Below are 24,131 nucleotides of genomic sequence, written 5' to 3' on the forward strand. Positions count from 1 at the left end.
TTTCATCGGAATGGAATCTCTGAAAGGGATGTGAAAAATCTAAATTTTTTGGACAAAAATAGTGAGTTTGAATGGTTAGGGGAGTTTTGACATTTCAACCGTGAGAAATATCAAGAGTGGGGTTCTTGGATTGATTAGAAATAATTTTTTTATTAAACAGACTATTAATAGAAGCCCTAAAACTTAGGGACTAATTAGAAAAAAACAAATCCTTCCACCAGGGTCCTTTAAGTAATTTCCCCCTCTTTTATATTAAACTAGAAAGCAATAAATATAAGCATGCTTTGATAAAACCTAAATTAGGAATTTTGATAGAATTAATTAAATGGAATTGAGTTTACCTATGCCATTAAATCAAAAGAATCTCTTAATTCCAATTTTACCCTTACTCCAAATTCAAACTCATTTTGTGTCTTCTTTACCGTAATCTACTCTCTCCCTTTCCTTTTTCAACCAACAAATGCTCTGTTAACCGCTAGTCAGGAAAATAAAAGAATAATCGATCCGTTCCAATTTCCATCTCGCCTTCTGTCACTAATTTTTTTTTTTTCTAAAAATCAGTTAAAATATTTAAAAATTAGTTTGCTATAAATAATCACAATTTCTGAAACCGCGTAAACAGTCTGGCCATCTTTATCTAAACAAGAAGAAAAAAAACAAAGTGACGAAGAGAAACAAAAAAATAAAAATAATATAGAGTTCTTCGAATTATTTTCTGATCTTCAAACGTGATCCTGTAACAGAAATGAAAGATATTTTTTCCAACATATAAAACTCCCAATGTCAGCTGGTAAGAGATACTATTTTTCTCCCAATTTTTCGATCTATTTATCAGTTATTTGTGAACTTAGTAAAACAAAATCTAGAGTAATCGATTAGTTTTCCCCTCGAAAGCTTCAAGATTCGATTAGACTCTTATAATCGTTTGATAGATCGGATTGAAATTCGTTTGAAAATTAGAGGATTTCTTATGGTTTTGATTTGAAATTGGGGTTATTAACCCTAACCTTGTTTTCTGTTTTTAATTTCTGTGTGCAATCTGAGGTTCAGTTTTTGGATTTTTTTTTTTATGAGATTAAGAATCTAAGGTTGTTGTTTGTCTACTTTTTTGTCAGTTTTTGATTGATGAGGAATTTCGTTGAATGAGGGAAAGATTTTAGAGTACAAGGTTTTGTTTTTGTTTCATGGGCAACACATGCCGTGGATCTTTCGGAGGCAAACACTTTGAGGGCTACACTGAGCCTCTTGATCGCCCGATCTCTAGGGTCAACACCTCCGAGTATTCGAATTCCGATTACTCACCCCACAGCTTGAATTCCCAACATCTCATTGTCGAGGGATTTACAAAGGAAAACCCCCAAAAAGACCATAATTTATCTCTTATAAGCCCAACTGCAAAAGATAACACCATGAGACGAGGGATCGATAACCAAGCTTACTACGTATTAGGTCATAAAACTGCAAATATTCGTGATCTTTACACATTTGGCCATAAATTAGGACAAGGGCAATTTGGTACAACTTATTTGTGTACAGAGAATGCCACGGGTAACGAGTACGCGTGTAAATCTATCTCGAAGAGGAAATTGATTGCTAAAGAAGATGTGGAGGATGTTAGGAGGGAGATTCAGATAATGCACCACCTCTCGGGTCACAAGAACATTGTGTCTATCAAGGGTGCTTTTGAAGATTCACTATATGTGCATATTGTGATGGAGCTATGTGCGGGAGGCGAATTGTTTGATCGGATTATTCAAAGGGGGCATTACAGTGAGAGGAAGGCGGCAGGGTTGACGAGGATTATTGTGGGTGTTGTTGAGACTTGTCATTCACTTGGAGTTATACATAGGGATTTGAAGCCAGAGAACTTTTTGTTGGTTAATAAAGACGACGATTTCTCTCTCAAAGCCATTGATTTTGGGCTCTCGGTTTTCTTCAAACCAGGTATAAAAAAATTGTGGTCTTTACGAGAATTAGATGTGCATTAAGCTTCTAAGTATCAGAAATCATAAATTTTCGTTTTATTTCAGGTCAGATTTTCCAGGATGTGGTTGGAAGCCCATATTATGTTGCTCCTGAGGTACTTTGCAAGCATTATGGTCCAGAAGCTGATGTATGGACTGCTGGGGTTATACTGTATATATTGCTGAGTGGTGTACCACCTTTTTGGGCAGGTATGTATATTTAGTGTTTCTAGAGGCGTGCGAAGCTTACGCCTTGAGGCACACCTTAAGATGACTTATTAAAAAATGCCCTAAGGATACGCCTTTTGGCTGAGGCATATGCCTTGCATTTTATTTTTAAATAATGTATTTCTTCCTCATTCTTCTTATTTTTTCTTGCTAATTTACTTTTTTATTTCCTTTTTGTTATCTAAGCAAGATTTTATAATTTTTTTTCTTATATTTCTTTGTTATTGCTAATATGCAATATACTATTGGAACACTTAGAAATGAATTCAAATGCAAAATAATAATATATATAAATCAAATTGTTGAATTAAGCTGATTTATAATAATTTTTTTGTAGTATTTAGTATAGTACATGTGAAGTTATCGGGAAAAAAAAATATTTAGAGATATTTTTGCAATAAATATAAAATAATTATTTATTGTAGAGACTTTCAGCTATTCAAAGAATTTTTTATTTTTTTATTTTTGTACTATTATTTATTGTAATGGATTAAACTTGAAATTTGATTGTGTGGATTTGAAATTTACAAATACTCCAATTGCTATCCTAATTTTTAGTTTTTAATATTATATTATTTATTTTAAAATATAATCCATCTGACGCTTACACTTTTAGTGTCTGAAAACATTGTGTGCATGGTTTGATGTCCTGTCTCATTCATGGATGAGACCAAGTTTTCTTGGACAAAATAAACCATTTAATTTGGTTTAAAATTATTTATTCATTTATATTTATATGAACACAATTATAATTTTTTTTTCCATAAAATAAGGTGGATTAGAGGATGTTTAATCATAAAATCATATTTTGTTTTGATTACAAAAATTTAAATTAAAAAAACATAGTCATTTTAATAAAAATATACAAAATCCCAGTTGACTCAGATGAGTCTTACTGACTCGACAAGATTTTTAAAATATCGTCCGAGTCATCTCGTTTGTCTCACAAGATTTTGCACATGTGAGACGCCTTGTCTATCCGTCTCATTCATTGAAGATACCAAGATGACTTGGGCGAGTCATGACGGTCTCGAATGAGATTTAAAACCATGGTATGTGTGATGTTAGCTTCTAGTGCTGCCCAAGTTCTTGATTTAGTGGTATTGCTATTCTAATACTTAACTTCTTTCAAATTCAGAAACACAGCAGGGGATATTTGATGCAGTGTTGAAGGGAGAAATTGACTTTGAGTCAGACCCATGGCCTTTAATCTCTGACAGTGCCAAGGATCTTATCCGGAAGATGCTCTGTTCTCATCCGAAAGATCGTTTGACTGCTCATGAAGTACTATGTATGTTATCCCTAATATATTGGCTTTTTAACGAAACTGATGGTTTTATACAGTATTTGTGAACAAGTTGATGGAAGCAACTACTGGTTATCTGGATTGGTGAAAGCTCCTTGATAATGATTGTGATCACACACAAAATTTCAATCAATGTTTTGCCACTAAATTCAGTATGGTTACAGTCACATTGTTATGAAATTAAGGGGACGAGTTAAATGGCATATCATCGTATAAATATTGATATACATTTGATATCTAGGTAGGTTGAAGGTTAAGTTTGATTAAAGGAAGATGATGAAGAAGAGAGAAAGGGAGGAAAAAAGAATGGGAGAAATTTTGGAGAAAGTTGTGATTTAGTACGCAACTCATATATTTTAAAATACACCGGGAGTGACCAAGTTGCTCTTCTAGAAATAAGGTAAATATAATGGATGCATAAATCAAAGAAACTGACAAGTAGGCCCAACTTGTATAAGCACTTCATGTTATGTATCCTTGGAAACTCATTTGGTAAAGATATCTACCACTTGATCTTCTGACTTCATAAATGGTGTATAAATCTGACTTGTCTTCATTTTTTCTCTGATCAAATGTCGATCAACCTCAATATGTTTAGTTCTATCATGTTGAACTGGATTATATGTGATATTGATCGCACCGTTATCATTACATTAGAGGCTCATTGGACTAGGTTTATCTAAACGAATTTATGATAATATAATTCTCAATCATAATCTCACATGCACAATGTTCCATAGAATGACACTCTGCCTCAATACTAGATCTTGCAACCATAGTTTGCTTCTAACTCCTCAAGTTTACAAGGTTACCATCAACAAATGTATAGTAGGTTAATGCAGATTTATGATCTGTAATTGAACTAGCCCAATAAGCATATGTGAATGTCTTTATCCTCATATGTCCATGATTAGAGAACAATAAACTTCTCAAGACAAGTCATCATAACAGAATGCATAAATTGGCTAATAACATTGATAACGTTGACAACATATGCAACATTTGGACGAGTAATTGATGGATATATTAACCTTGCTACCAACCACTGAAAATACTCAGCATCGATAAAAAGTTGTCCATCTTGATTATTCAAACCATGACTCTATTCAATCGGAGTATCCGTAGGTTTAGCTCCAAGTTTTCCAGTTTCTCAGAGAAGGTCTAATACACACTTTCTTTGAGAGATAAATATTGAGTATCCGTAGGTTTAACTCCAAGTTTTCCAGTTTCTCTGAGAAGGTCTAATACACACTGTCCTTGAGAGATAAATATTCCTCTCTTTTTTTAAAAATTTTTTTTGGCAACTTCAATTCCCAAAAAGAATTTCAGTGTACTGAGATCCTTTATTTCGAGCTCCTTTCCTAAGTATTCCTTGAGACGTTAGATTTCTTCCATGTTGCTACTAGTTAACACTTTATCGTCCACATAAATAATTAATGTCATGGTACCTTTTCATCATTCGCCTAACAAATAGAGTCTGATTAGCTTGACTTTGCAGTTTGCACATAACCCTGCTTTCTTCATAGCACTGCTTAACCTCTCAAACCAAGCTTTTGGGAGACTACTTTTGACCCATACAGTTCTTTCTTTGGCCAACACAATTTTCCTTCATTGCCTGGAAACTGGAAACTAGGTGACATTCATATAGACTTCTTCCTTAAGATCACCATTAAGGAATGCATTCTTCTCATTGAATTAATTTAAGGGCCAAGGTGAATCTATTAGAATCCTTCTCTCTCAAGTTGACATCTGGGTAGAGTTAGGGTTTAAGTTTGATTAAAGAGAGAAGAGGATGAAGAAAGAAAAAAAATGGGGAAAATTCTGGAGAAACTCCCACTTATATGTTAAAATATAACTAGAGTGACCACATTGCCCTTCTATACCACCATGCCATTTTCTTATTAAGTAAGAACACCAGACTAGTGGTCCATCTGATGCAGATTTGCTTTGTCCCACTTGTTTCTGTCACTTGAAAAGATGATTCAGAATCAAGATATCATTAGTTACTGGTGCTGTCAATGCCATGCGATGGCTTCTTTATTGTAATAAGTCTTTCCACACTATATTTGTTATCCACGCACATTTCCTAGGTAAAAGTGCCATTGTATGAAGGACATGCCAAATTTTTATGGGACTACGATGTTATTAAGCAACAGTTGCCCTCTGAAAGTGGTCCCTACTCCCATCAACACTTTTAGAACTTAGCTCATTAAAATTGGTGGTCCTCAACTATTCAGATCAACCTGGGGACAACTGTATTGCATCTTCAAGTTATTGGGATTTTTATGGTTTGGTGATGCTGAATTTGATTTCTGCACTTCATACCAATGCTTTTCCTTGTTCTGTCCTGGAGGTTGAGTAGGAATCAGGATACTCCTGCTTAAATGAGATGTCTGGTTAAAATGGTTGCTTAATGTTCTATTTCCTTTGTTAAAATATACTGTTTTCCTTTCATTTTAAATCTAGGTCATCCTTGGATATGTGAAAATGGAGTTGCTCCTGATCGTGCACTAGATCCAGCCGTCCTTTCTCGTCTTAAACAGTTCTCTGCAATGAATAAGTTGAAGAAGATGGCATTGCGGGTGAGTATTTTTTTTCCCATGAGCTGTACGTTTTTTTTGGTAGGTAAAATTTTGGATTTGCCACTGGGTAAGCCTATTATTATTTAAAGGAATCCTTTCATTCCTTTAGAAAACAAATTTTATTCTTTGAGGTTTGTGCTGTCCATTTTCAGGTTATAGCTGAAAGCCTATCAGAAGAGGAGATTGCTGGCTTAAAAGAGATGTTTAAGGCAATGGATACTGACAACAGTGGAGCAATCACATTTGATGAACTGAAAGCTGGTTTGAAAAAATATGGCTCTACCTTGAAGGAGTCGGAGATCCGTGATCTTATGGATGCAGTAAGTCTTTTACTAAAAAAGTGTTTTGTGCTTTGATGGATGACATTTGATGATAGATTTGAATCACATTACAATATTATTTTATCTGATTTGGGTGCGTTCATTTGAATTTATTGTACCCATCTCAAAATTTTGAAAACCATATTCGATTCTATTGCATTAGAGAAACTTATATTGGGGCTATCTTTGTCATAAGTTTAGAGGTCACGTCCCATGTCATTCTCAAAGCATGAAAGACTGTCAGACTCAGCTGACTGCTGTCTATGACATCTAGGACTAGGGGAATTTAAGATCAATATTGTGTTACTGGAATTCCTTATTTGATTGTCATGGGTTTATTTATTTTTTCCTTATCAATTTTTTTTTAAATCTTATTGATCGAAAGAAAGGGGGAAAGTATTGTTCAAGTACTTTAAAACATATGTAAGGAATCACTGGTTAGCTACACCTATTCTATTGTATACATTTATATGGGAACCTATACTTGTCAGATGAGGAAAGTAGAAGTGATTACGGTCTATGACCCCATTATAAGATCACAGAGAAGAGAATTCTGAGGTGTTTTGTTAGGCTTAGTTTATGAAAAGATAACACTCTTTCTAAATTTTTGGCTATAGTGGCTTTCATCTTATCATGTACAAGAATTCTTTTTCCACTTATGTCTTTATCTTTCAAAACAACGTTTGTTTTATTAATAGATGGTGATTTTCATTGAAGAAACAAAGGAGATCATATTATAAAAAGGTATCAATTATTTGAAATCATCATTCTCAGTTTCTCATAAAAAGCCACCCCCACAATTTGGGGTCCGTTGAATGAATACTGGTCCTCCATTCAATTCTTACAAAGTCATATCTCTTGTTAATTAAAATTTTGCATATCCTCTCTCACCACTTAAATCCATATTCCTTTTGATTTTGGTCTTCCTCTCTTTTCTTTTTTTTCATAACCTTCGCTTTGAATGTTCCTTCTAACTATGGCTGTAATCGGCCTTCGTTGTACATGAACAAACTCTCTCTGTCGACTTTCCCATAGTTTATCACCTATCAGGGGCTACTCATAAATTTTCACAATGCCTTCATTTCTAGTTTTATCTTTCTTAGTGTTCTACTCATCCATCTGAACATCTTCCATCTCTGTTATGCTCAATCTATAAACATGTTTCCTGATGCTTGACATTCTGTTCTATAGAGAATAACCAGTCTTACTTCCGTCTATTGAAGTTTTCTTTTTAATTTGATTAGGATATGTTGGTCACATGGTACTCTAGAAGCGCACCTCTTTAGCCATCTAGCTTGATTCTATTGGCAACATCCTCCCAAATCTCTCCATCCTTATGGATAATAAACCAATGTAAATGATTGCTTCAGAGCATTCCTGAGCATTAATTTTTAGTGGACCTTCCTGAGCATTATTTGGTTTCCAGCTATAATCCTTATATTGGTTATATGTGATTTGTTAGTGTTGACAGGCTTATTGAGTTTCTTGTTTTTGGGGTTACGAACCTAATCAGAAATGTTATTCTCATCTCTCTTATGAGGTTGTTATGCCTAGAATGTGATTTTCAAGTGTTCCATGTAGCTGACCTAGCCTAATCTATTCTAGGCAGATGTGGACAACAGTGGGACCATTGATTATGGTGAATTTATTGCTGCAACAGTGCATCTTAACAAGCTAGAACGTGAAGAACATCTTGTTGCAGCATTTGCATACTTCGACAAGGATGAAAGTGGATATATCACCGTTGATGAACTTCAACAAGCTTGTTCAGAGCATAACATGACTGATGCTTTTCTTGAAGATATTATAAAAGAAGTTGATCAAGACAATGTAAGTAATAATGTTTTAATCTTCTGAGAGTGCCCCATTAAAGGGAGTTTATTATTTATTATTTATTATATACCCTTTTATTTCCCAAAAGTTCCTTTATTCCTTTTCTGTTACGAATGAGAAGCACCCTTTGCCTTCACAAGTGATTGTCGGGAGTTACCAAAAAGCTGGTATTTAGCTCATAAATCATAACCATCAGAAACTGCATGCTTTACATCAGTTGGTTGGTTATGTTTATAGTTTCATAAAATTTATCTTGTTAGGTCTATACAATCAGTTATTATATTGTGGCATCCTTTGTAATTTCTTAGAAACAGGCACCTTGTGATAAATTTTTGTCAAAGAACTTAATGACTATTTGTTGTGACATTTTAAATTAAGTAGGTTTGCCTTTATGACATGAGGATGTGACCTCTGCCTAAATTTTGTGTGATTATTGTAAATTCATTTACTTTTCATTACCAAATAATTGGACTATTTGCTTCTCTTTTAACATTTTCTTTTCACCTACTATCACAATAAAACGAGGAATACTTGAGTATACATGTTTGCAAGCCAATCGACTGGTAATGTACAACTAACACATGTGCAGGTGGTTGGGATCAACCACTACATGTCCTGCTTATGGTATCTCCTAGGCACAAGTTGAATATAATGTATTGAATGATCCTTTTCTTTTGAATGGTAGAAAAAATCGACAAGCTTGCTAGACAATCTGTATAATAAAATACAACGGTGGACGGAACCCACTCTTTTCTCTCAATCTCTATACCCCATAAAGAAAGTATCTGGAGGAAGACTTTTACCTTTATTGCCTTTTCTCTTTCCAAGAATACCCACAACTTTATTGTCTTTCCTCTTCTACCCCTTTCTAAGAATACCCCTCTACCTTTTCTCTTCTTCCCTTTTTCAATAATATCCCTCCAACTTTATTATCATTTCTCTTTTACCCTGAATCCCAAAGAGGATGCCCTCCCAATAATACCCCTCAACTTTATTATCTTTCCTCTTTTACCCTCGCAATCCCAAAGAGTATGCCTGTGCCGTGCCGTAGGCACAAGCAAACTCTAGTAGTATATAAATTGGATGAGTTGGGTATATTTTCATTTCAATTTTGACCTAGAAGACATACTAAGCAGGGCCAATAAATGGTATGTTAATTCGTTGCTAATGAACCTTGTGTATAGCCATTTAAGATGTTGGATGTGCAATTGTTCCAAGCTAAAATAAGTTCTGATAAATTGTTTTTTTGGTTTTATTCAATGGCTTGGATTAACTTTCGATATTTATGTTTCAGGATGGACGGATTGACTATGGTGAATTTGTTGCTATGATGACAAAGGGCAATGCAGGAGTTGGAAGACGAACCATGCGAAACAGTTTGAATATGAGCATGAGAGATGCACCGGGAACTCATTAACTTTTGGTTACGCACATGTTGTGTACAGGTATTCTTCAAAATTTTATTTTGTTTTCGTGTCCTTCTCTTTCTCTCTTTATATAAGTGTATGAGTATAACAAATAGTGTCACCTTTTCAAGAAACAGTTAATTTTTACTATTGCTGTCTATGGAGAAAATTGTATTGGATAGATCTTTTAAGCTGAAAAGGCAATATATCTTAATTCCTTTGCTTACATAATGCAAGATTATAAATAAAACATAATAGTTTTTGTTATGTTGCTTTTCAACAAATAAATTACATGGCCATAAAATTTAAGATATGCAACGAGTAGGCTGCAAGGATAGTCTACTCACCATGTACTGGTATATGTAGCACACTTGCAGACCAATAAAAAAAAGTAGCATACTTGCGGGGTGGTCCCATTGAGGAGATAAGGAGAAAAATGGAAACAAACATACCTTAGTTTTTATTTTATTTTTTTTCAAATTGTTCTGCCCAGGGACCTCCGCTGTAACATTTAGCATATTTTCTGAGTGTCCAAATGAATTTGGGGACAAAATAGTTATTATCATCCTATTTGGTTGATTTTGCCTTGGATATCTCCTTGGTGAGATTGATTAAGATGACAACTCCCATCGCCGCTTGTGTCAATTGTACTGGTTACATTGCTATCACCTGTCCTTGTGTTCCACTTAATGGGTAATTTATATTTCCTTCTTGCAGAGGCACGCCGTTTTTTCATAGAAACTTACTTTGACTTGCTAGGTTACCCACGAAAGAGCTTTATCTTTTTTAAGGGAGGGGTATGTAGGTTGGGATTTACACATTTCCGACCTACCTCTGAGGATAGGGTTTATATGTACTGCATCTTTGCCGTGCATGTGGCATAACTTGGCTTTGGTGATGAAGATGATGACAACGAGCCTATGGACATGAACATTCTTAGCTAAATATTTTCTTTTTAACTATTTCTTTGATTTTCTCATTAGATCTACTCTGCAGCTAGAATTCAGAAAATCTTTTTCAGTTTAATCCATGGATGTAAGTGTTTTATGTAAGTTTCAAGTCTTGTGTTATCCGCTTTCTCAATTCCCGCATCCCCAGTGTTGATTCTTGCAAAACTGAATTACTATGACAAACAATTCAAAAATATGTTATTTTGTACAATTTGTCTCATCAAACAATCTATCTTATGAGAGGTGCATTTTATGATTATGAACCCTATCTAGAAGATTTTTTGGAAAAATCAGACTTGGATCAACTGCTTTTCTTTAAGTTGGCCAAATGAGACAACAGTGTCTAGTAGTAAATCTAATGGGAGTACTGATATCATGCTCTCTGGGTCATTGAAAAACGTAGGCACATGTTGTGTAAATGTTTTGTATTCTGTTGCGCTATGCAGAGCTTCAGGGGTGAAGGGGGCAGAAATTGTATATATTTTGAGAGTTATATTGCCTCATCACTTTCTTTTTAATACGAAAGGAGTGCTCATTTCATATTTTCTTATGATGTTACCACCCTAATTCATGTAATGGCTACACATCATTAGATCATATAATGACACCATAAGAGAAATTGTTGTCTCAGAGGTTAGAAGACCTCACCACACTCTTCTTAAATTATATTAAAAAAAAAAAAAAAGGTAAATTTTATATTAGTCGTGATTTTTTGCCACCCCCTCTGACATACCCCCCTATCCTTCATGAGCTTATCCTTGCAATTCACCTACCTTTTGCAAATATCAAATCCTACCTTACTCAGAGTAATGACTTCAGTTTCCATTTTATAAGTAGAAAGCTTAACAAGCAGGCACATCTCTTGGCTTCTCGTAGCCTACTTTGTAACTTGGTCATGGAGAACTTATCTACTCATGTAAGGGATTTTAATTTCACTCATGAATAAAATCTATTATTATCTTTTTAATATAGAAATAAATAATACAATAAAAGATTGTTTTACTTAACCCCAATCTTTTAGGTTTTACTGAATATTATTATTTTAATAAAAAAAATTCCATTACTTTAAAGAACACATTCATTTTCTCTTATGGATTTCCAAATGAGACCAACTAGTTGCACGCCTCTAGTGGTTGGTTGCACTTCAATCTTAAATTTTTTTTATACCTCCTTTTTTATATTATTATTATTTTATAATCTCTCCTAACCTACAAGTTGCACTTCATTAGGATTACCCACTTGATCATCTTTCTTATTCTACGGCGTCCTCTTCATTTTAAAACAATTAGCAAAATAATTCTTCTTTTTTGGTTTTTGTAGAAAAGTATTTTGGTCTACCGGGGAAACTGAGAAAAAATCGGCTAATTCTCTTTTGCACAAATTTTTATAAATAAGTTACATTTTTTTGGGCATGGTTGAAGTAGAAGGAAAAAAACAAAGTGCAACATTTTTCTTTTTGGAGTGCAATTGTGCAAAATGAAGTGCAAGGGGAAATTTTTAAGTGATGGAGTGCAAATGGTAATGGATGGTGTGCACCTAGTCGGTCTGTTTTCAAATTTATAGAGGAACTGTTGCCAGAACAATTGCTCCTTCCACACCAACTTTTACTAATGCCGCACCAATTAATAGGTAAATTACCAAAGAATTGTAAACAGTTAGTAAAAGTTGGTGTGGCAATAGTAATTCTCCAAATTTATACTCCTCGTCTTTATTCCTGAAACCATAAAGATAGATTTAGATTCCTAAAGAAGAAGAAGAAGAAGACAGTCTCAGAAGGAGGCGATGATGATGATGTTCATGAGAGGAGAGCCATTGGTGGCGAAACTCGCAACACTGGCGAAGTTCGTTGTTTTTCCAGGTTCCATGTTCGCTGCTTCGATCTACTCTCCTCAAGAAGATCCTAACTACAATAACAACAAGAATAAAAAAAATAATCTATTTCTTCTCTTTTCAGGTTCGATTTCTTACCAGAATTTAGGGTTTACGCTTGAATCATCTGAAAATTTTCTTATTTTTATTCTGGAGATAATTAATTAAGAACTAGGGTTTCATGGAATCTTACACGGATTTGATCTCCGTTATTTTGTTCTAATTTCATTTTTCCAAGGTAATGGATTTAATTTGGATGGGAATTTGATTGAATGAGTATACTAAACGAGATATTTATATACCCGATTATGTTGATTGATATCTACTAACCAAATCGTCGATTGCTTGGATGTTTACATCATTTTGAACTTTGTTCTAATTATTGGATTGCTAAATGAAGAAAATATAAAAGATGTACCTACTCGTCAATTCTTTTTTTTTTTTTTTTTTGTTCATGAAGTTCGTGGTTAATCCAGAGAGGGCTTTTTTTCTTCCTTGGAAGCTTTCAAGTAGTCCTAATATTTGGGTCTCTCCTCTTGTTGTGATTTGGGAATATAAATTTAGTGGGATCTACAGGAGGAATTCTTATCATTTGAGTGTGGATGTTACAAAAACTATCGTTGGTGATGCATAAAGTTACGTTATTATTTCTCAAGTTTTGAGGTAATTGGTGTTGTCGGCATGGTTTTAAAATTCGTTTTGACGTCTTGTCTCTTGCATGAACAAGACCGAGTCATCTCGGACGAGTTTTCTGATAAGTTTGAGTCGTTTCGTTCAACAATGAGAAAAATGAACTATGGTTTCAAATCTCGTCTGATACATTTGACTTGTCTATCCGTCTCCTTGGTGGACAATACCAAGATGTATCGGACGAGATATAAAACCATGGTTGTCGAAGTAGGAGCCTTGATGTCTTTATTATGTTGTTAATGTAGCCAACACCAGAATTCTCTTGCTTTTTCTTTCTTTTCTTGATCGAAAGAGTATAAATCACACAAAAAAAGGGACAAAGGCTGAAAATTAAATCATAGCGGAACAAGGGCTCCTCAAAGTCCTATAGAAGAAAAAAAATAAAGAAAAAGCAAAGAGTTTGGAAGGTTATTAAAATACACTCCTACCTAGAAAAAGATAGTAAAAAACAAATGTTGTGCATCCGATAACAATAGAAGAACACAGGATAACAATGCTTTAGTATTGAAAATAATATATCAACTTGCATCTCTGTCGCAGGTGCCAACTAGCTTTGTTGGTAAAGTCTTTGGGTGATGATACCGTAGACCTTAGCTTAGTTCACTCCAGCATCGAGTTACTAATCTCACTAAAAAGAGGCTTATGGAACTACCCAAAAAAATCTCCTTCCCCTCCAAATTCTTGTTATTCCTTTCTTTCTATATGGTTCGACAAACAGCAAAAAGCAAGCATGGCCCATATGACCCTGACTCGAGAAGAGAATGCTTAGGTCCTCCAACTCCAAAAATCTTTTACCATACTCTGAGCATAATGAGCATATGCTAATGAGCTCAAAGAAGAAATATCACCCTTCTAGAGGACAATGAAGGAGTAAATGAATACCTGACTCACTGGTTCTTTTGCATATGACTGGAAAGTTAACTATCTATTTCTCCAAGATATCAAATGGGCGACTATCAAAGCAGGCAATCCAAACAGAAAACAGAACCCTACAAAAAAGCATGTAAAAGTTGGGATGTCTTCAAATGGATGACTAAAAAAAAATAAAAAACTGGCTGAGAAATTGATAGTTATCTTCTCATACATATTATTTTTTGAGAATGCGAGAAACCTGATGCTTTTCATTCAGCAATATCCTCATTTAGAGGATGGATCTTATTCTTAACTTGATGTTTTTAAGCCATTGTGTTTTAATTTCTTTTGTAAGGGGTTAAATTTTAGAAGGTGTCAGCTGGTTTAGTTAGTAAAGTCTATGGGTGATGATGCCATAGCCTTGGGTTTGATTCCTGCCACTTTGAGTTACTGATCTTATTAAAAACTGGCTTACTGGTAAAAACAGCGGGCCCGGGAGGGGGGGGGGGGGGTGGAGTGCTAAAGGAGTATTTATACAACCTGATAAAGTGAACTTTCCAATGTTTTGTACTTATGTGACCTTATATCTCCAGTTCCTTAAACTTAACATATTTTCATAAACTCGTCCATGGCCTTGGTCTATCTAAATCAAACATTTAAACATTGGCTGGCATATTATCCAAAGGTAACTTTCCAATTTTGTACTTATGTGAGCTTACCTCTCTTGTTCCTTGAACTTAACATATTACCCCATATACTCATCCATTGCCTCAGTCTATTTGGATCAAACATTTTAACATTGATCTGTGAAAGTAGAAGAGTATGATAGTTTAGATTGGAATAATATTCTATTAGAAAAAATAACAACACATCACTGTGAATCTATTACATTCATTAGCAATACCTTGAACAAATTATTTTCACTATTTAGGTGTATTGTGCATATGAAGGGGGAGATTGAGGTGAATGGTCCCTATAAGAGTTATGTTGGCAAATTGGATATATGCTACAGTGCCATTTGATTGACCCATATTAATCATACTAGAAAAAATTAGGAGACAAAAGCAAGGTCAGCTATGCTTTATGAAGCATACTAACCCCAATTTTGAGGGAAAGGATTTGGTGATGTTAATGATCTTGAGCATCTATATGTGATGATAATGACAGTAATTTTTATTTTTTTCATTTTCATTATCATCACATTCAGATGCTCAAGATTATGCCTATAAAAAAAAGGCTATAGTATTAGGCTCACTGCATGTGTATGTTCTTTTCTTCTTCTTTTTTTTTTTTTTTTTGGGGATAGATAAAAGGAATTTATTGAAAAAGGGCATGGCCAAGATGACCACACCAGAACAGAGATGAATACAAGCACAGAAAAATAAAAAAAATAAAAAACCCCTGACCAGAACACAATACTCTGCTACACCTCTGTTACAGATCCAATCCCATCTCCCCATGAACTCATCAAAGAAGACCCCTTTTGTTTCCTCAAAGACCTTGCTCCAAGGGGGAAGAAAAGTCCCCAAGATGAAGATGATGATCCCAGAACTTTGGTTCTCCTTATCTTAAAAAATACGCGCATTCATTTCCTTACATTTATGTAGTTACTGCATTATGAAGCCTAACTTTGATTAGCCGTTGGAGTCAACTTCGTGGAACTTTCTTTCCTTGCTAGTTGCTACCAAAAGCAGTTCTTTCAAGCAGTTACTCAATTATTCAAAAAAAAATTTGTAGATTTTGTGACCTATTTAAAGCTGCTCATCTCACCTGATTGGGGGGGGGGGGGGACTGAGGTGTATTTTGTGGCAATAGCCTTTGGTAGAAGCTCATGAACACACAAATTCCAGGCTAGGTTCAACAATCTAAATACAAAACATCACTATAATTGATGAAGTGAATGTTTTTTCCCCCTGAAGATACCAGAACAAACTTGATCTTCTATGCCCCAACATCCTGATCATCGATTTAATTTCAACAGCTGTCTGCTTGAAGCTTTCAGATACATCTTCTAAATTTAAACTTCACATGCTACTAAGCTAACTTATTACATAAACTTTGGAGGAAATTACAATTGAAATGTTGAACTTGCATTCTGCCTTTGGTTTAGGCATTCCTATGTATCTGCTTCGAGGAAGTGTCTTTGTTGTGTTCTTGATTAGAGGAGCTTATTTTTGTTGTTAGGGAACATCTAGTTGGCTCAATTTTGTTTTGATAATTTTATTTGGTAAGGATAAGTTGGATTGGCATATTCAACAGTGATGTTCATGTAATTTCTCTATGACCATGTTATCTATGGGGTACCATCTACTCAAAAGACAGCTCCCGGGTAGGTCAGGTTTTGTTGACTACACAATTGCACAGTCCTAAATTTATGATAATGGCATCCGTATTGTAATTTTTATGAGGATTTAATTTTCAAACTCTTGAGGAAAAACTGGCATTGGCCCAATGATTGCGAGTTTTGTACTATAAAAGGCATAGCCAATACAAAAGAAGCAGCCCATTGTGATGGTCCGAGAGAGAGAGAGAGAGAGAGAAAGAGAGGGGTTATAGGTCAATATTTACATGCTTTTGTTGCCTGCAAGAGAGAAGTATGTCTCACTATGAAATTAATATTCTTTCTTCTTCTGATGCAGTAGTTTTCGAGGCTTGGGAGTGCATGTTCGGAATGCATCAGATGGCTCTCAACTGCAATAATCATCCTTCTACTATCTAGATCTTTGTTATTATTTGGTCCTTGCTGTAGTAGGTAAGATGGCTGGTTCATCTCGACCTCTTGAATTGTGGACATAAATTTTCGATTTGAATAATATAGGAAGACCTCATCTTGTGTGTTCGTTTGTGGTGCAATTTTATTTTTCTCAAACCGAGAATGAATGTATCTTTGATCATATCCTCCATTTAATACCCCATGTTTAATCCATCAGGATGTAGTGGTAGAGTAGACTGAACCTTGAAGAGATGCATTAGGATGAAAACTAAAATTAACAATTATTACTTTTAAGCCTTGAATCACAGACATCTTTTGACCTAAACCTTGAGTTTTGAATTCAATTATTTCTGTTAAGCGGCCTCCATATGGTAGCTTAAAATATTTTTCCCGGTTGTTTCATTGAAAATTTGCATTTCTTAAATTATATATTTAGACATGCTTTGTGTTTTTTTTTTCCACCAAAACTATTATCTTTCCTCACTGTTTAATTGTACAACGGAACATATATAACAAATGAATAATAATTATTGTCTTCACATAAAGATCTGGTTGAAGAACTATTTGTTTCTAAATGTCTTTATATATGTATAAAAAAGAATAGCAAATAGTATACAAATATTTCATATTGTACTTAGCTTACTATTTGTTTCTAAATGTCTTTATATATGTATCCAAAAAGCGTAATAGTGTATAGATATTTCATATTGTACTTGGCCTGGTTGTGTGGTGATTGTTTTGCAATTATGTGCTTGTGATAGATAAGTGGGGGAGATGTTGGAAAAGGGATAAAAGAAAGGTGAATGATTGGGAGATCAAAGAGGGGGTGACAACTTTCCTTGAAAATCAGCATGCGCTGTACAAAATAATGTAGGAAAATTGCCTTAATGAACCCTGAAGGTGTTTTTTTTTTCTTTTTCTCCTAAGTACTCCATAACTTAATAATTCAGTTGGTTTAACCCCCCATTTTTTTTTTGTTCTTAATTCAATCATTATAGATCGACGATTCAAATAAATCATTGAGATTGACAATTTGAGTTTTCATATTTTATAGTGGAGAGGGCATGAAGAAAGATTCCTGATCTTCCAAACATTGGATCTTGAAGAAAAATCATTAGCTTTTCAAAGTTTTCCCTTGGTCATCTGATTAATTTTGTGGTCGTTTGCAAACCATCTATTGAGCCATGCGTTTAGTATGCCTCAATGTATTAAGGAGCTTTCCCATAGCACTCCCGTTAGAAGAATGTGACCGACTTTAATTTTCAAATAATGGGATGGAGGGAAAAGATAAACGTACCTTCTTGAGAAGTAGAAACGGTAATAATCACCATTCCTAATAAGATTCTAAAAAATTTCATTGTTAAATGAACGTAAATTTTAAAATAGTTGTATATAAGCCTATCCCATTCTTTCTATGGTGCATGGTTGAAATAAAATATTATTTGTAGCTTTCCCAATTCAAATCTAAATTACAATGTGATTAAGCACTTGTATAGGCAAAAATTCAAATATGCACGAATAGGGCAATGTAATTATAGCTTTGAAGATTATGATTGATGTTGGTGCACGTGTGTTAGAAAAGCATTTGGTTCTTTTTTTCAGGCTGAGCCATGGTTAAGTTACGGTCCCAGCCAAACATTTAACCAAGACTGCATTGGGGTTTTAGTACAGGAACCAAGGGAGGGAGGGAGGGACCCATGTACGTACACCCAATTGAACATGCAATCATAAATAACGTGACATCAGATGATAAAACTCCCAATCCCATCGTTCACGTCGCATCAAAAGCCCTGCCATCCTTCAGGGTTTCGAATATCCAACCAACAGCTACTGATTTGACATAGAGAGAGAATCCAAGAGCAATCTTTGAACAATAATTTCTAAACTTCTGAAAAAGCTAAAATACATATTATAATAATAATAATAATAATAATAATAAGGGCAAATACTTAGCCACATTTAATAACAACAGTAGGTGTACACAAACATATATATATATATATATATATATTGAGAGAGGACAAAGAAAGAGAGAAAGATTTTAATTAGAATCCAAAGGTCCAGTTTTTTCTCCTCCTGATCCTCCTCTGGTAGAAGGATCTAGCATCCTCTGAAAGTCGGACCTAACTGAAGTGGACATATCATGAACAGTAGTAGTATCTCCTAATACTGCAGTAGCAGCAGAAGTCCCCAAAACCCCACACCCCATCTCAAAAAACAAGGGGTTTTGCCATAGATTTTGATGATGAATCTTATCCATCCAATGCAGGTTAAAGTCAATTGGTTCAAAATAGGAAAAATTAGTCTCCTGCTGCCACTGTTTAGGAACAGTGGCTGTTTCCTGTAAACTGCACTCTTGATGTGATAGGAAGGACTTGAAGAAGATTGATGGTAATGGATTGGTGTTTGTAGGGACTGAAAATGGGGGTTGTATAGTGATGGGCCAAGGTTGATGAGGTTGACACACACCACCTGCATTTATTAGGGTATTTAGGTCATTTTCTTCGTTAACAAGGTAAGGGTTTTGGAGGGTTTGAGATTCTAATATTGTTGTGTTGTTGTTGTTGGATTCAAGCAGTGGAGGCAAACAAGTGGAGGGTGAGGATGAAGTGTGGGCTTGGGATAATGGGGTTTTCTTATCTCCTCCTACTTTGTGATATATTCTACAAATCACCCATTCCTCCTGTCCAAAAAAATTAAATTAAATAAATCAATGAAAACTCTATGATTTAATTCGTGATATTATGATGTTAGAATTGAATTTGAAACACACTAGTTTTCTTCAATTTGAATATTGATTAATTTAAAAGCCAGACCCCCCAACATGTTAACTCAAACCCAAAACACTATGAATGTTAGTTAACCAAGTCTTTGTTGTTAATTAGCTAAAATAATATAATGAAACCGCATGGGGCCCACAATAAAGAAACCCTCATCTTTGACGAATAAGTACTCGCCAATCAGGTTCATTTTGATTATGGTGTGCCTCAAATATGAGGTGGATTTGGATCACTAGCCCACTTATCCCAAGAGAACAGAATCCACAATCAATCTAAGGTTAGGTAATTCAGAACAAAACAAAGTCAACTCTTACAAAGCTTAATAGTAAAAAATTATTTTCAGAAAAAAATTGTCATTTAACAACCCTTTATATTCACCTGAAAATGAGAAGTAAAAAACAAGAACTTCTACTGAACAAGGGAACAAGCAAATATTCTCCAGAAAATCCATTTTACTCCACTTTTGACATAGTTTTTTATTTTTTAGCCTGTTTTCTATGGGGTCCATCTTAGAGTTAAGAGGGACAGAAAAGGAATAAATAATTTACCTTACACGTGTGACGATAGGAGAAGTCACCATCAAGGCGGTACTCATGCATGACCCACTTAGTCTTCTCACCACGTGGAGCTCTTCCTTTATAGAAAACTAGGGTTTTTTTCATACCAAGTAGGGTTCCACCACCCGAACCACTGTAGATCTCCTTGTCTTTCCCTGTTGCTTTCCAATACCCAGCTTCGGTTGCTCGGTTCGTTCTCAAGCCTGTTGGGTACTTTCTGTCTCTTAAACTGAAGAAATACCACTCTCTCTCCCCCATCTTAGCCATTTCTGAAAGTTCAAGATATATATTGAGTTAAAAGTTAAAACCAAGACCAAATGTACAAAAAAAAAAAAAAACATTTCTTTCTCATTTGATTTTCAAATATTGTATAATTTTTTTTAAAGGGATTTTATATTCCTGATTTGCTCTTTAATTTATGTGCATGATTTTTTTCTTTCTTCTAAGTAAGCAAAGAGTGTATTAATGAGAAAAAAAAAATGCAAAGGGAAGAACCCTTAATTTATAATCCCTAAAAGAAGGCAACTTATGTGTACTAATGAGAAAAAATTACAAAGGGAAGAACCTCAATTAATTTATAAGCCCTAAAAGAAGGTAACTTATGTGTATTAGTGAGGGAAAAAAAATACAAAACCCTGAATTTATAAACCTAAAAAGAAGGCAACTTATTTGCATGGTTGTTACAATGAGAGAGAGTGTTTCAATGGAAAAAATGTGAAAATAGCTTCGGATTAGATTGAAACGAAGGTGTTAAAAGTTAAAAATATTTTAACTTGAAATAGAAATGTGTCTTGTTCATTTGTTTTATCAACTTTGAAACCCCCTTAAAGAATAAAAATTAGAGCACTTTTCAACAAAACCCATCAACCAAAAAGGAAGAAAATAACAATTCGTCTTAATGATTTTCACATAACACATGAAGAAAGCAATGAATACCTGGTAGTTCCCATGGCTCACATCTATTGAGATCAACCTCTGCAATATCCACACCACAAAAGCTTCCATTAAACACCTTTGAAGCTAAATAAAATGTTACAAGTTCTTCATCAGTCGGGTGAAATCTAAAGCCAGGAGGCAACCCTTGCTGGTTTGTTTCTTCTCCATGAATTTCACTAAGTACTTCATCCATCGCCAACATCACACCGCAGAAATTAACAGTTCGATAGTGTTTCTATGTGTGTGTGTCTGTCTGTGTAGATAGATAAATGAGAGAGAGTTTATATAAGGAGAAGCACTGAAACCGAAGTGGAGGTAAAGCTACGAAGGATAGGAAGATTTGGGTTTTTCATCTAGTGTGTGTGTGTGAGAGAGAGAGAGAGAGAGAGAGAGGCTACTAAAGCACACCTAGGCCTCTGAGAGGGTCCGACATAGGAATTGAAATTAAATACAAAAGATTAGGAGTTAATGCGAAGTCAGTTGCAGAGATTTATGCGTGCGTGTGTGAGCATGTTTTTAGATAGATATAGATGTCAGATTTTCAGGGAGAGAGAAATGAGATCACCTGACCAAAGCTACAAATTTATAACATTATTAGTGGGGTTGGAGTTAATATTATGTGGATTTATACAGCAATTGGATCTGTGGTAATTAGTTTTAACGGTTGTAAATTATACACGTGGCATCAATCAAGTATGTTTAAGTATGATTAGATGATGATCTGATGTAAGTTCAATAAGATAGTGTGGGTAGTTTGCATGAGAAGTAAATACGATGAGTTCAACTCCTGAACTCCTGAGAGTAGTTTTCCATCATAACTCCAGGGTCTCTTGTTCTTTCCAAACAGCACGATTGGTAATTTTTCAATATTGATTGGAGTACGTTTTAACCATAGACAAAAATATAGAAATACACAAATCCCGAGGATAATCCAATGGTCTGGACTATGGAATGACAGTCTCGTCGTACGTTAAATTAAATAAAGAAAACGACAGGTCATCAAATTTGTACGAGTTTGGGTTGGAATCATTGGAAGGTCTGGAGATGCACAATTGTAAATTTCGAGGTCAATCCAAGGGTGAGGGAGACGAAGGTACAAAAGATTCAGGGGTCGGTGGCAGATGCTCTGGTTGTGTGGGGCTATTTAGGTTTGAGAAGCTTGATTCGAAGCTGTGCATTAAACAACAGAAATTAAGTATCAATTGTACTGTACCGTTTATTTTGGAAATAATTAAAATTTTGTAGCTTTGGTTATAAAAATAATTAAAAATTTTGGGAAAACTATACCATTTGATCTAACCTCATTTGCACATAACTAAGTTATGGATTTGAAAATATTTTAGCCTAGCTCGATTAATAAATAATTAATCCAAGAAGAAAAAAATGTGGGAAATTAAGTAAATGCTAATTTTGGATTTCTTCCCAAACGACTACCATATTCAACCTTTCTGAAAATTTAATCTTATTCTTGAGATTTGAAGGTAGAAAGGTAAAATTTTTACCTTTTCGAGTAAAATCCCCTGATGATACATGTAACAATGAGAAAAGTGTTTTTGTTGTTGTGGAATAATTTTTTCTAGTATTTAATGCATGTATTTGATTTTTTGGGAGTTATAGAGTTGGATCCACTTTTTTGAAAATATGAATAAAATCAATAACTAGATTTCTATTCAATGATTGATCTATTGAGTTGGTCTTTTATTCGATGATTTGTTTTTTTTAAAAAAAAAGGAAACAAATAGGGGCTAGATTTTGAATAGGTCTTGCCCCAAGATAAATATAATTTTAGATCATTACTTACTTAAATAGGTTATTAAATTTACTTTAGGTGAAATTGGGAAAGATTTATTGATGGTTATAATGTGTTGTATCTCTTATCTATGAATATTCTTTTTCAAATGGATATTTTGAGATCTCTCTTGTTCATTGATCTTGAAATCAAATCAATATCTATTTATCGATAAAAGGGTCTAGATTAATTGGATTTATCACCAAAAGATGGTTGAGCCTTGTCAACAAAACACTCCGATTGGATCACTTATCTTTCTTTGTCAAGGTCACCTTCCAAGAGCACATTTTTAACAACTAGTTAAAATATCTTAAAATTCATCTTTGCAATTAAGGCAATCAGGACTTTAACGGAAGTCAATTTAATTAGCTATAAGAAAAATTGTTTCCTATGCATCCAACCATTTTTTTTTTTATTTAAAAAGGAATTGATTAAGTCTTGAAAATTTAGAGATATTAATACATTAAAATAAGGGTAGCATTCTTTTATCAAAATCCTAGCCAAAGTGTTTTATCCTATTTGGGCTGAAAGTTTTGGAATGAGCTGAATTTTTGTGAGGATGATCTCTACGGAAAGGAGACCATCCGTACAAACAAACAAAAAATTCAATCATTTTTGAAATTTCCAACCCTCGTTGACCATTAATTTTTAATCGTTAATTTGTAATCATTTCTCATGGAGATTAGAAGTTTCAGAATGGGTTGAGTTTTTGTGAGGATGATCTCCTTACCATAGAGATCATCCTCATGAAAAATCAGTCAATTTTGAAACTTTTAACACATATAAAACAAAACTTTATCTAAGATTTTGATTGTTGAACCTAACCCTTAATATAAATATGATGAAGAAGACAAATTAAAGAATGATCTCAATTTGTTGGAGGATTCTTGGAACGCTAATTACAAAGATTTATTCCACAAAAAGTACATGAATAAAGAAGACTTGTTGCATTCATTTTCTTTCCCTACTCTTTTTCTTGATACCAATGTTACAGATTCCGCATTAAACGCAAAAGTCAAATTGGTATGTACTTGACATTTGTAGAAACTGAGAGAATAGGGAATCATAGAAAAATTAATCCCTCATGTTCCGTCATCTAATATTTGAATCATTTTTTGTTGTTGTTGTTGCTAGGCAAGCAAGGTGATTAGCATTCAAGGGCAAAGTATGTTTAATGTGATTTGAACCTAAGTCGTGGGATAAACACTCCACATATTGTTACCAACTTAGCTACATTGGCACTTCACTTATAATCAAATCATGACTACCATTCTACCAACAAAGGTTTTTTTTTTTTAATAGTGGTAAGCTAGGATAGAGGGACCCCTCCCTTAAATTAAAATCAATGCCTGCGCA

At 34.3% G+C, this 24,131-nt stretch overlaps 2 protein-coding genes across 4 annotated transcripts; one reads left to right on the top strand and one right to left on the bottom strand.

The window, feature by feature from the left end:
• Positions 1-512: 512 nt before the first annotated feature.
• LOC147407729 (calcium-dependent protein kinase 26-like) lies at positions 513-16,839 on the top strand. Of its 3 annotated transcripts, none has more exons than XR_015176867.1 (10): positions 513-790; positions 1,116-1,944; positions 2,031-2,174; positions 3,331-3,483; positions 5,965-6,080; positions 6,233-6,400; positions 8,006-8,230; positions 9,528-9,678; positions 10,399-12,543; positions 16,640-16,839. XR_015176867.1 is itself a non-coding variant. In XM_086436442.1 (8 exons), exons 2-8 carry the CDS (start codon positions 1,185-1,187, stop codon positions 9,648-9,650), a joined length of 1,689 nt encoding a protein of 562 aa, XP_086292568.1. In that variant the 5' UTR covers positions 514-790; positions 1,116-1,184; the 3' UTR covers positions 9,651-9,906. The 3 variants fall into 3 exon arrangements, 1 of the variants encoding a protein (XP_086292568.1); XR_015176866.1 differs by having other exon boundaries at positions 515-790; positions 10,357-12,543; XM_086436442.1 differs by lacking the exons at positions 10,399-12,543; positions 16,640-16,839 and having other exon boundaries at positions 514-790; positions 9,528-9,906.
• Positions 16,840-18,718: 1,879 nt separating this feature from the next.
• Positions 18,719-21,679, bottom strand: LOC147407730 (protein CUP-SHAPED COTYLEDON 3-like). Its single transcript, XM_086432856.1, has 3 exons — positions 20,987-21,679; positions 20,042-20,319; positions 18,719-19,396 (listed from the first exon to the last, which is right to left on the bottom strand). The coding sequence occupies exons 1-3, from the start codon at positions 21,186-21,188 to the stop codon at positions 18,755-18,757; spliced, it is 1,122 nt and encodes a 373-aa protein (XP_086288982.1). The 5' UTR covers positions 21,189-21,679; the 3' UTR covers positions 18,719-18,754.
• Positions 21,680-24,131: the final 2,452 nt, after the last annotated feature.

Source organism: Akebia trifoliata, chromosome 3 (assembly GCF_017979445.1).
Source record: "Akebia trifoliata isolate Shusen 1 chromosome 3, ASM1797944v1, whole genome shotgun sequence".
NCBI classification, from domain to species: domain Eukaryota; kingdom Viridiplantae; phylum Streptophyta; class Magnoliopsida; order Ranunculales; family Lardizabalaceae; genus Akebia; species Akebia trifoliata.

Bases quoted from the DNA above. Each gene is read 5' to 3' on its own strand.
- LOC147407730 (XM_086432856.1), bottom strand. From the start codon at position 21,188: ATGTTGGCGATGGATGAAGTACTTAGTGAAATTCATGGAGAAGAAACA. The intron at 20,320-20,986 runs GTATTCATTGCT...TTGAACTTTCAG, and splicing joins TGAGCCATGGGAACTACCAG to AAATGGCTAAGATGGGGGAG. The intron at 19,397-20,041 runs GTAAATTATTTA...TTTTTTGGACAG, and splicing joins CCTATCGTCACACGTGTAAG to GAGGAATGGGTGATTTGTAG.
- LOC147407729 (XM_086436442.1), top strand. From the start codon at position 1,185: ATGGGCAACACATGCCGTGGATCTTTCGGAGGCAAACACTTTGAGGGC. The intron at 2,175-3,330 runs GTATGTATATTT...TTTCAAATTCAG, and splicing joins TGTACCACCTTTTTGGGCAG to AAACACAGCAGGGGATATTT. The intron at 3,484-5,964 runs GTATGTTATCCC...TTTTAAATCTAG, and splicing joins GACTGCTCATGAAGTACTAT to GTCATCCTTGGATATGTGAA.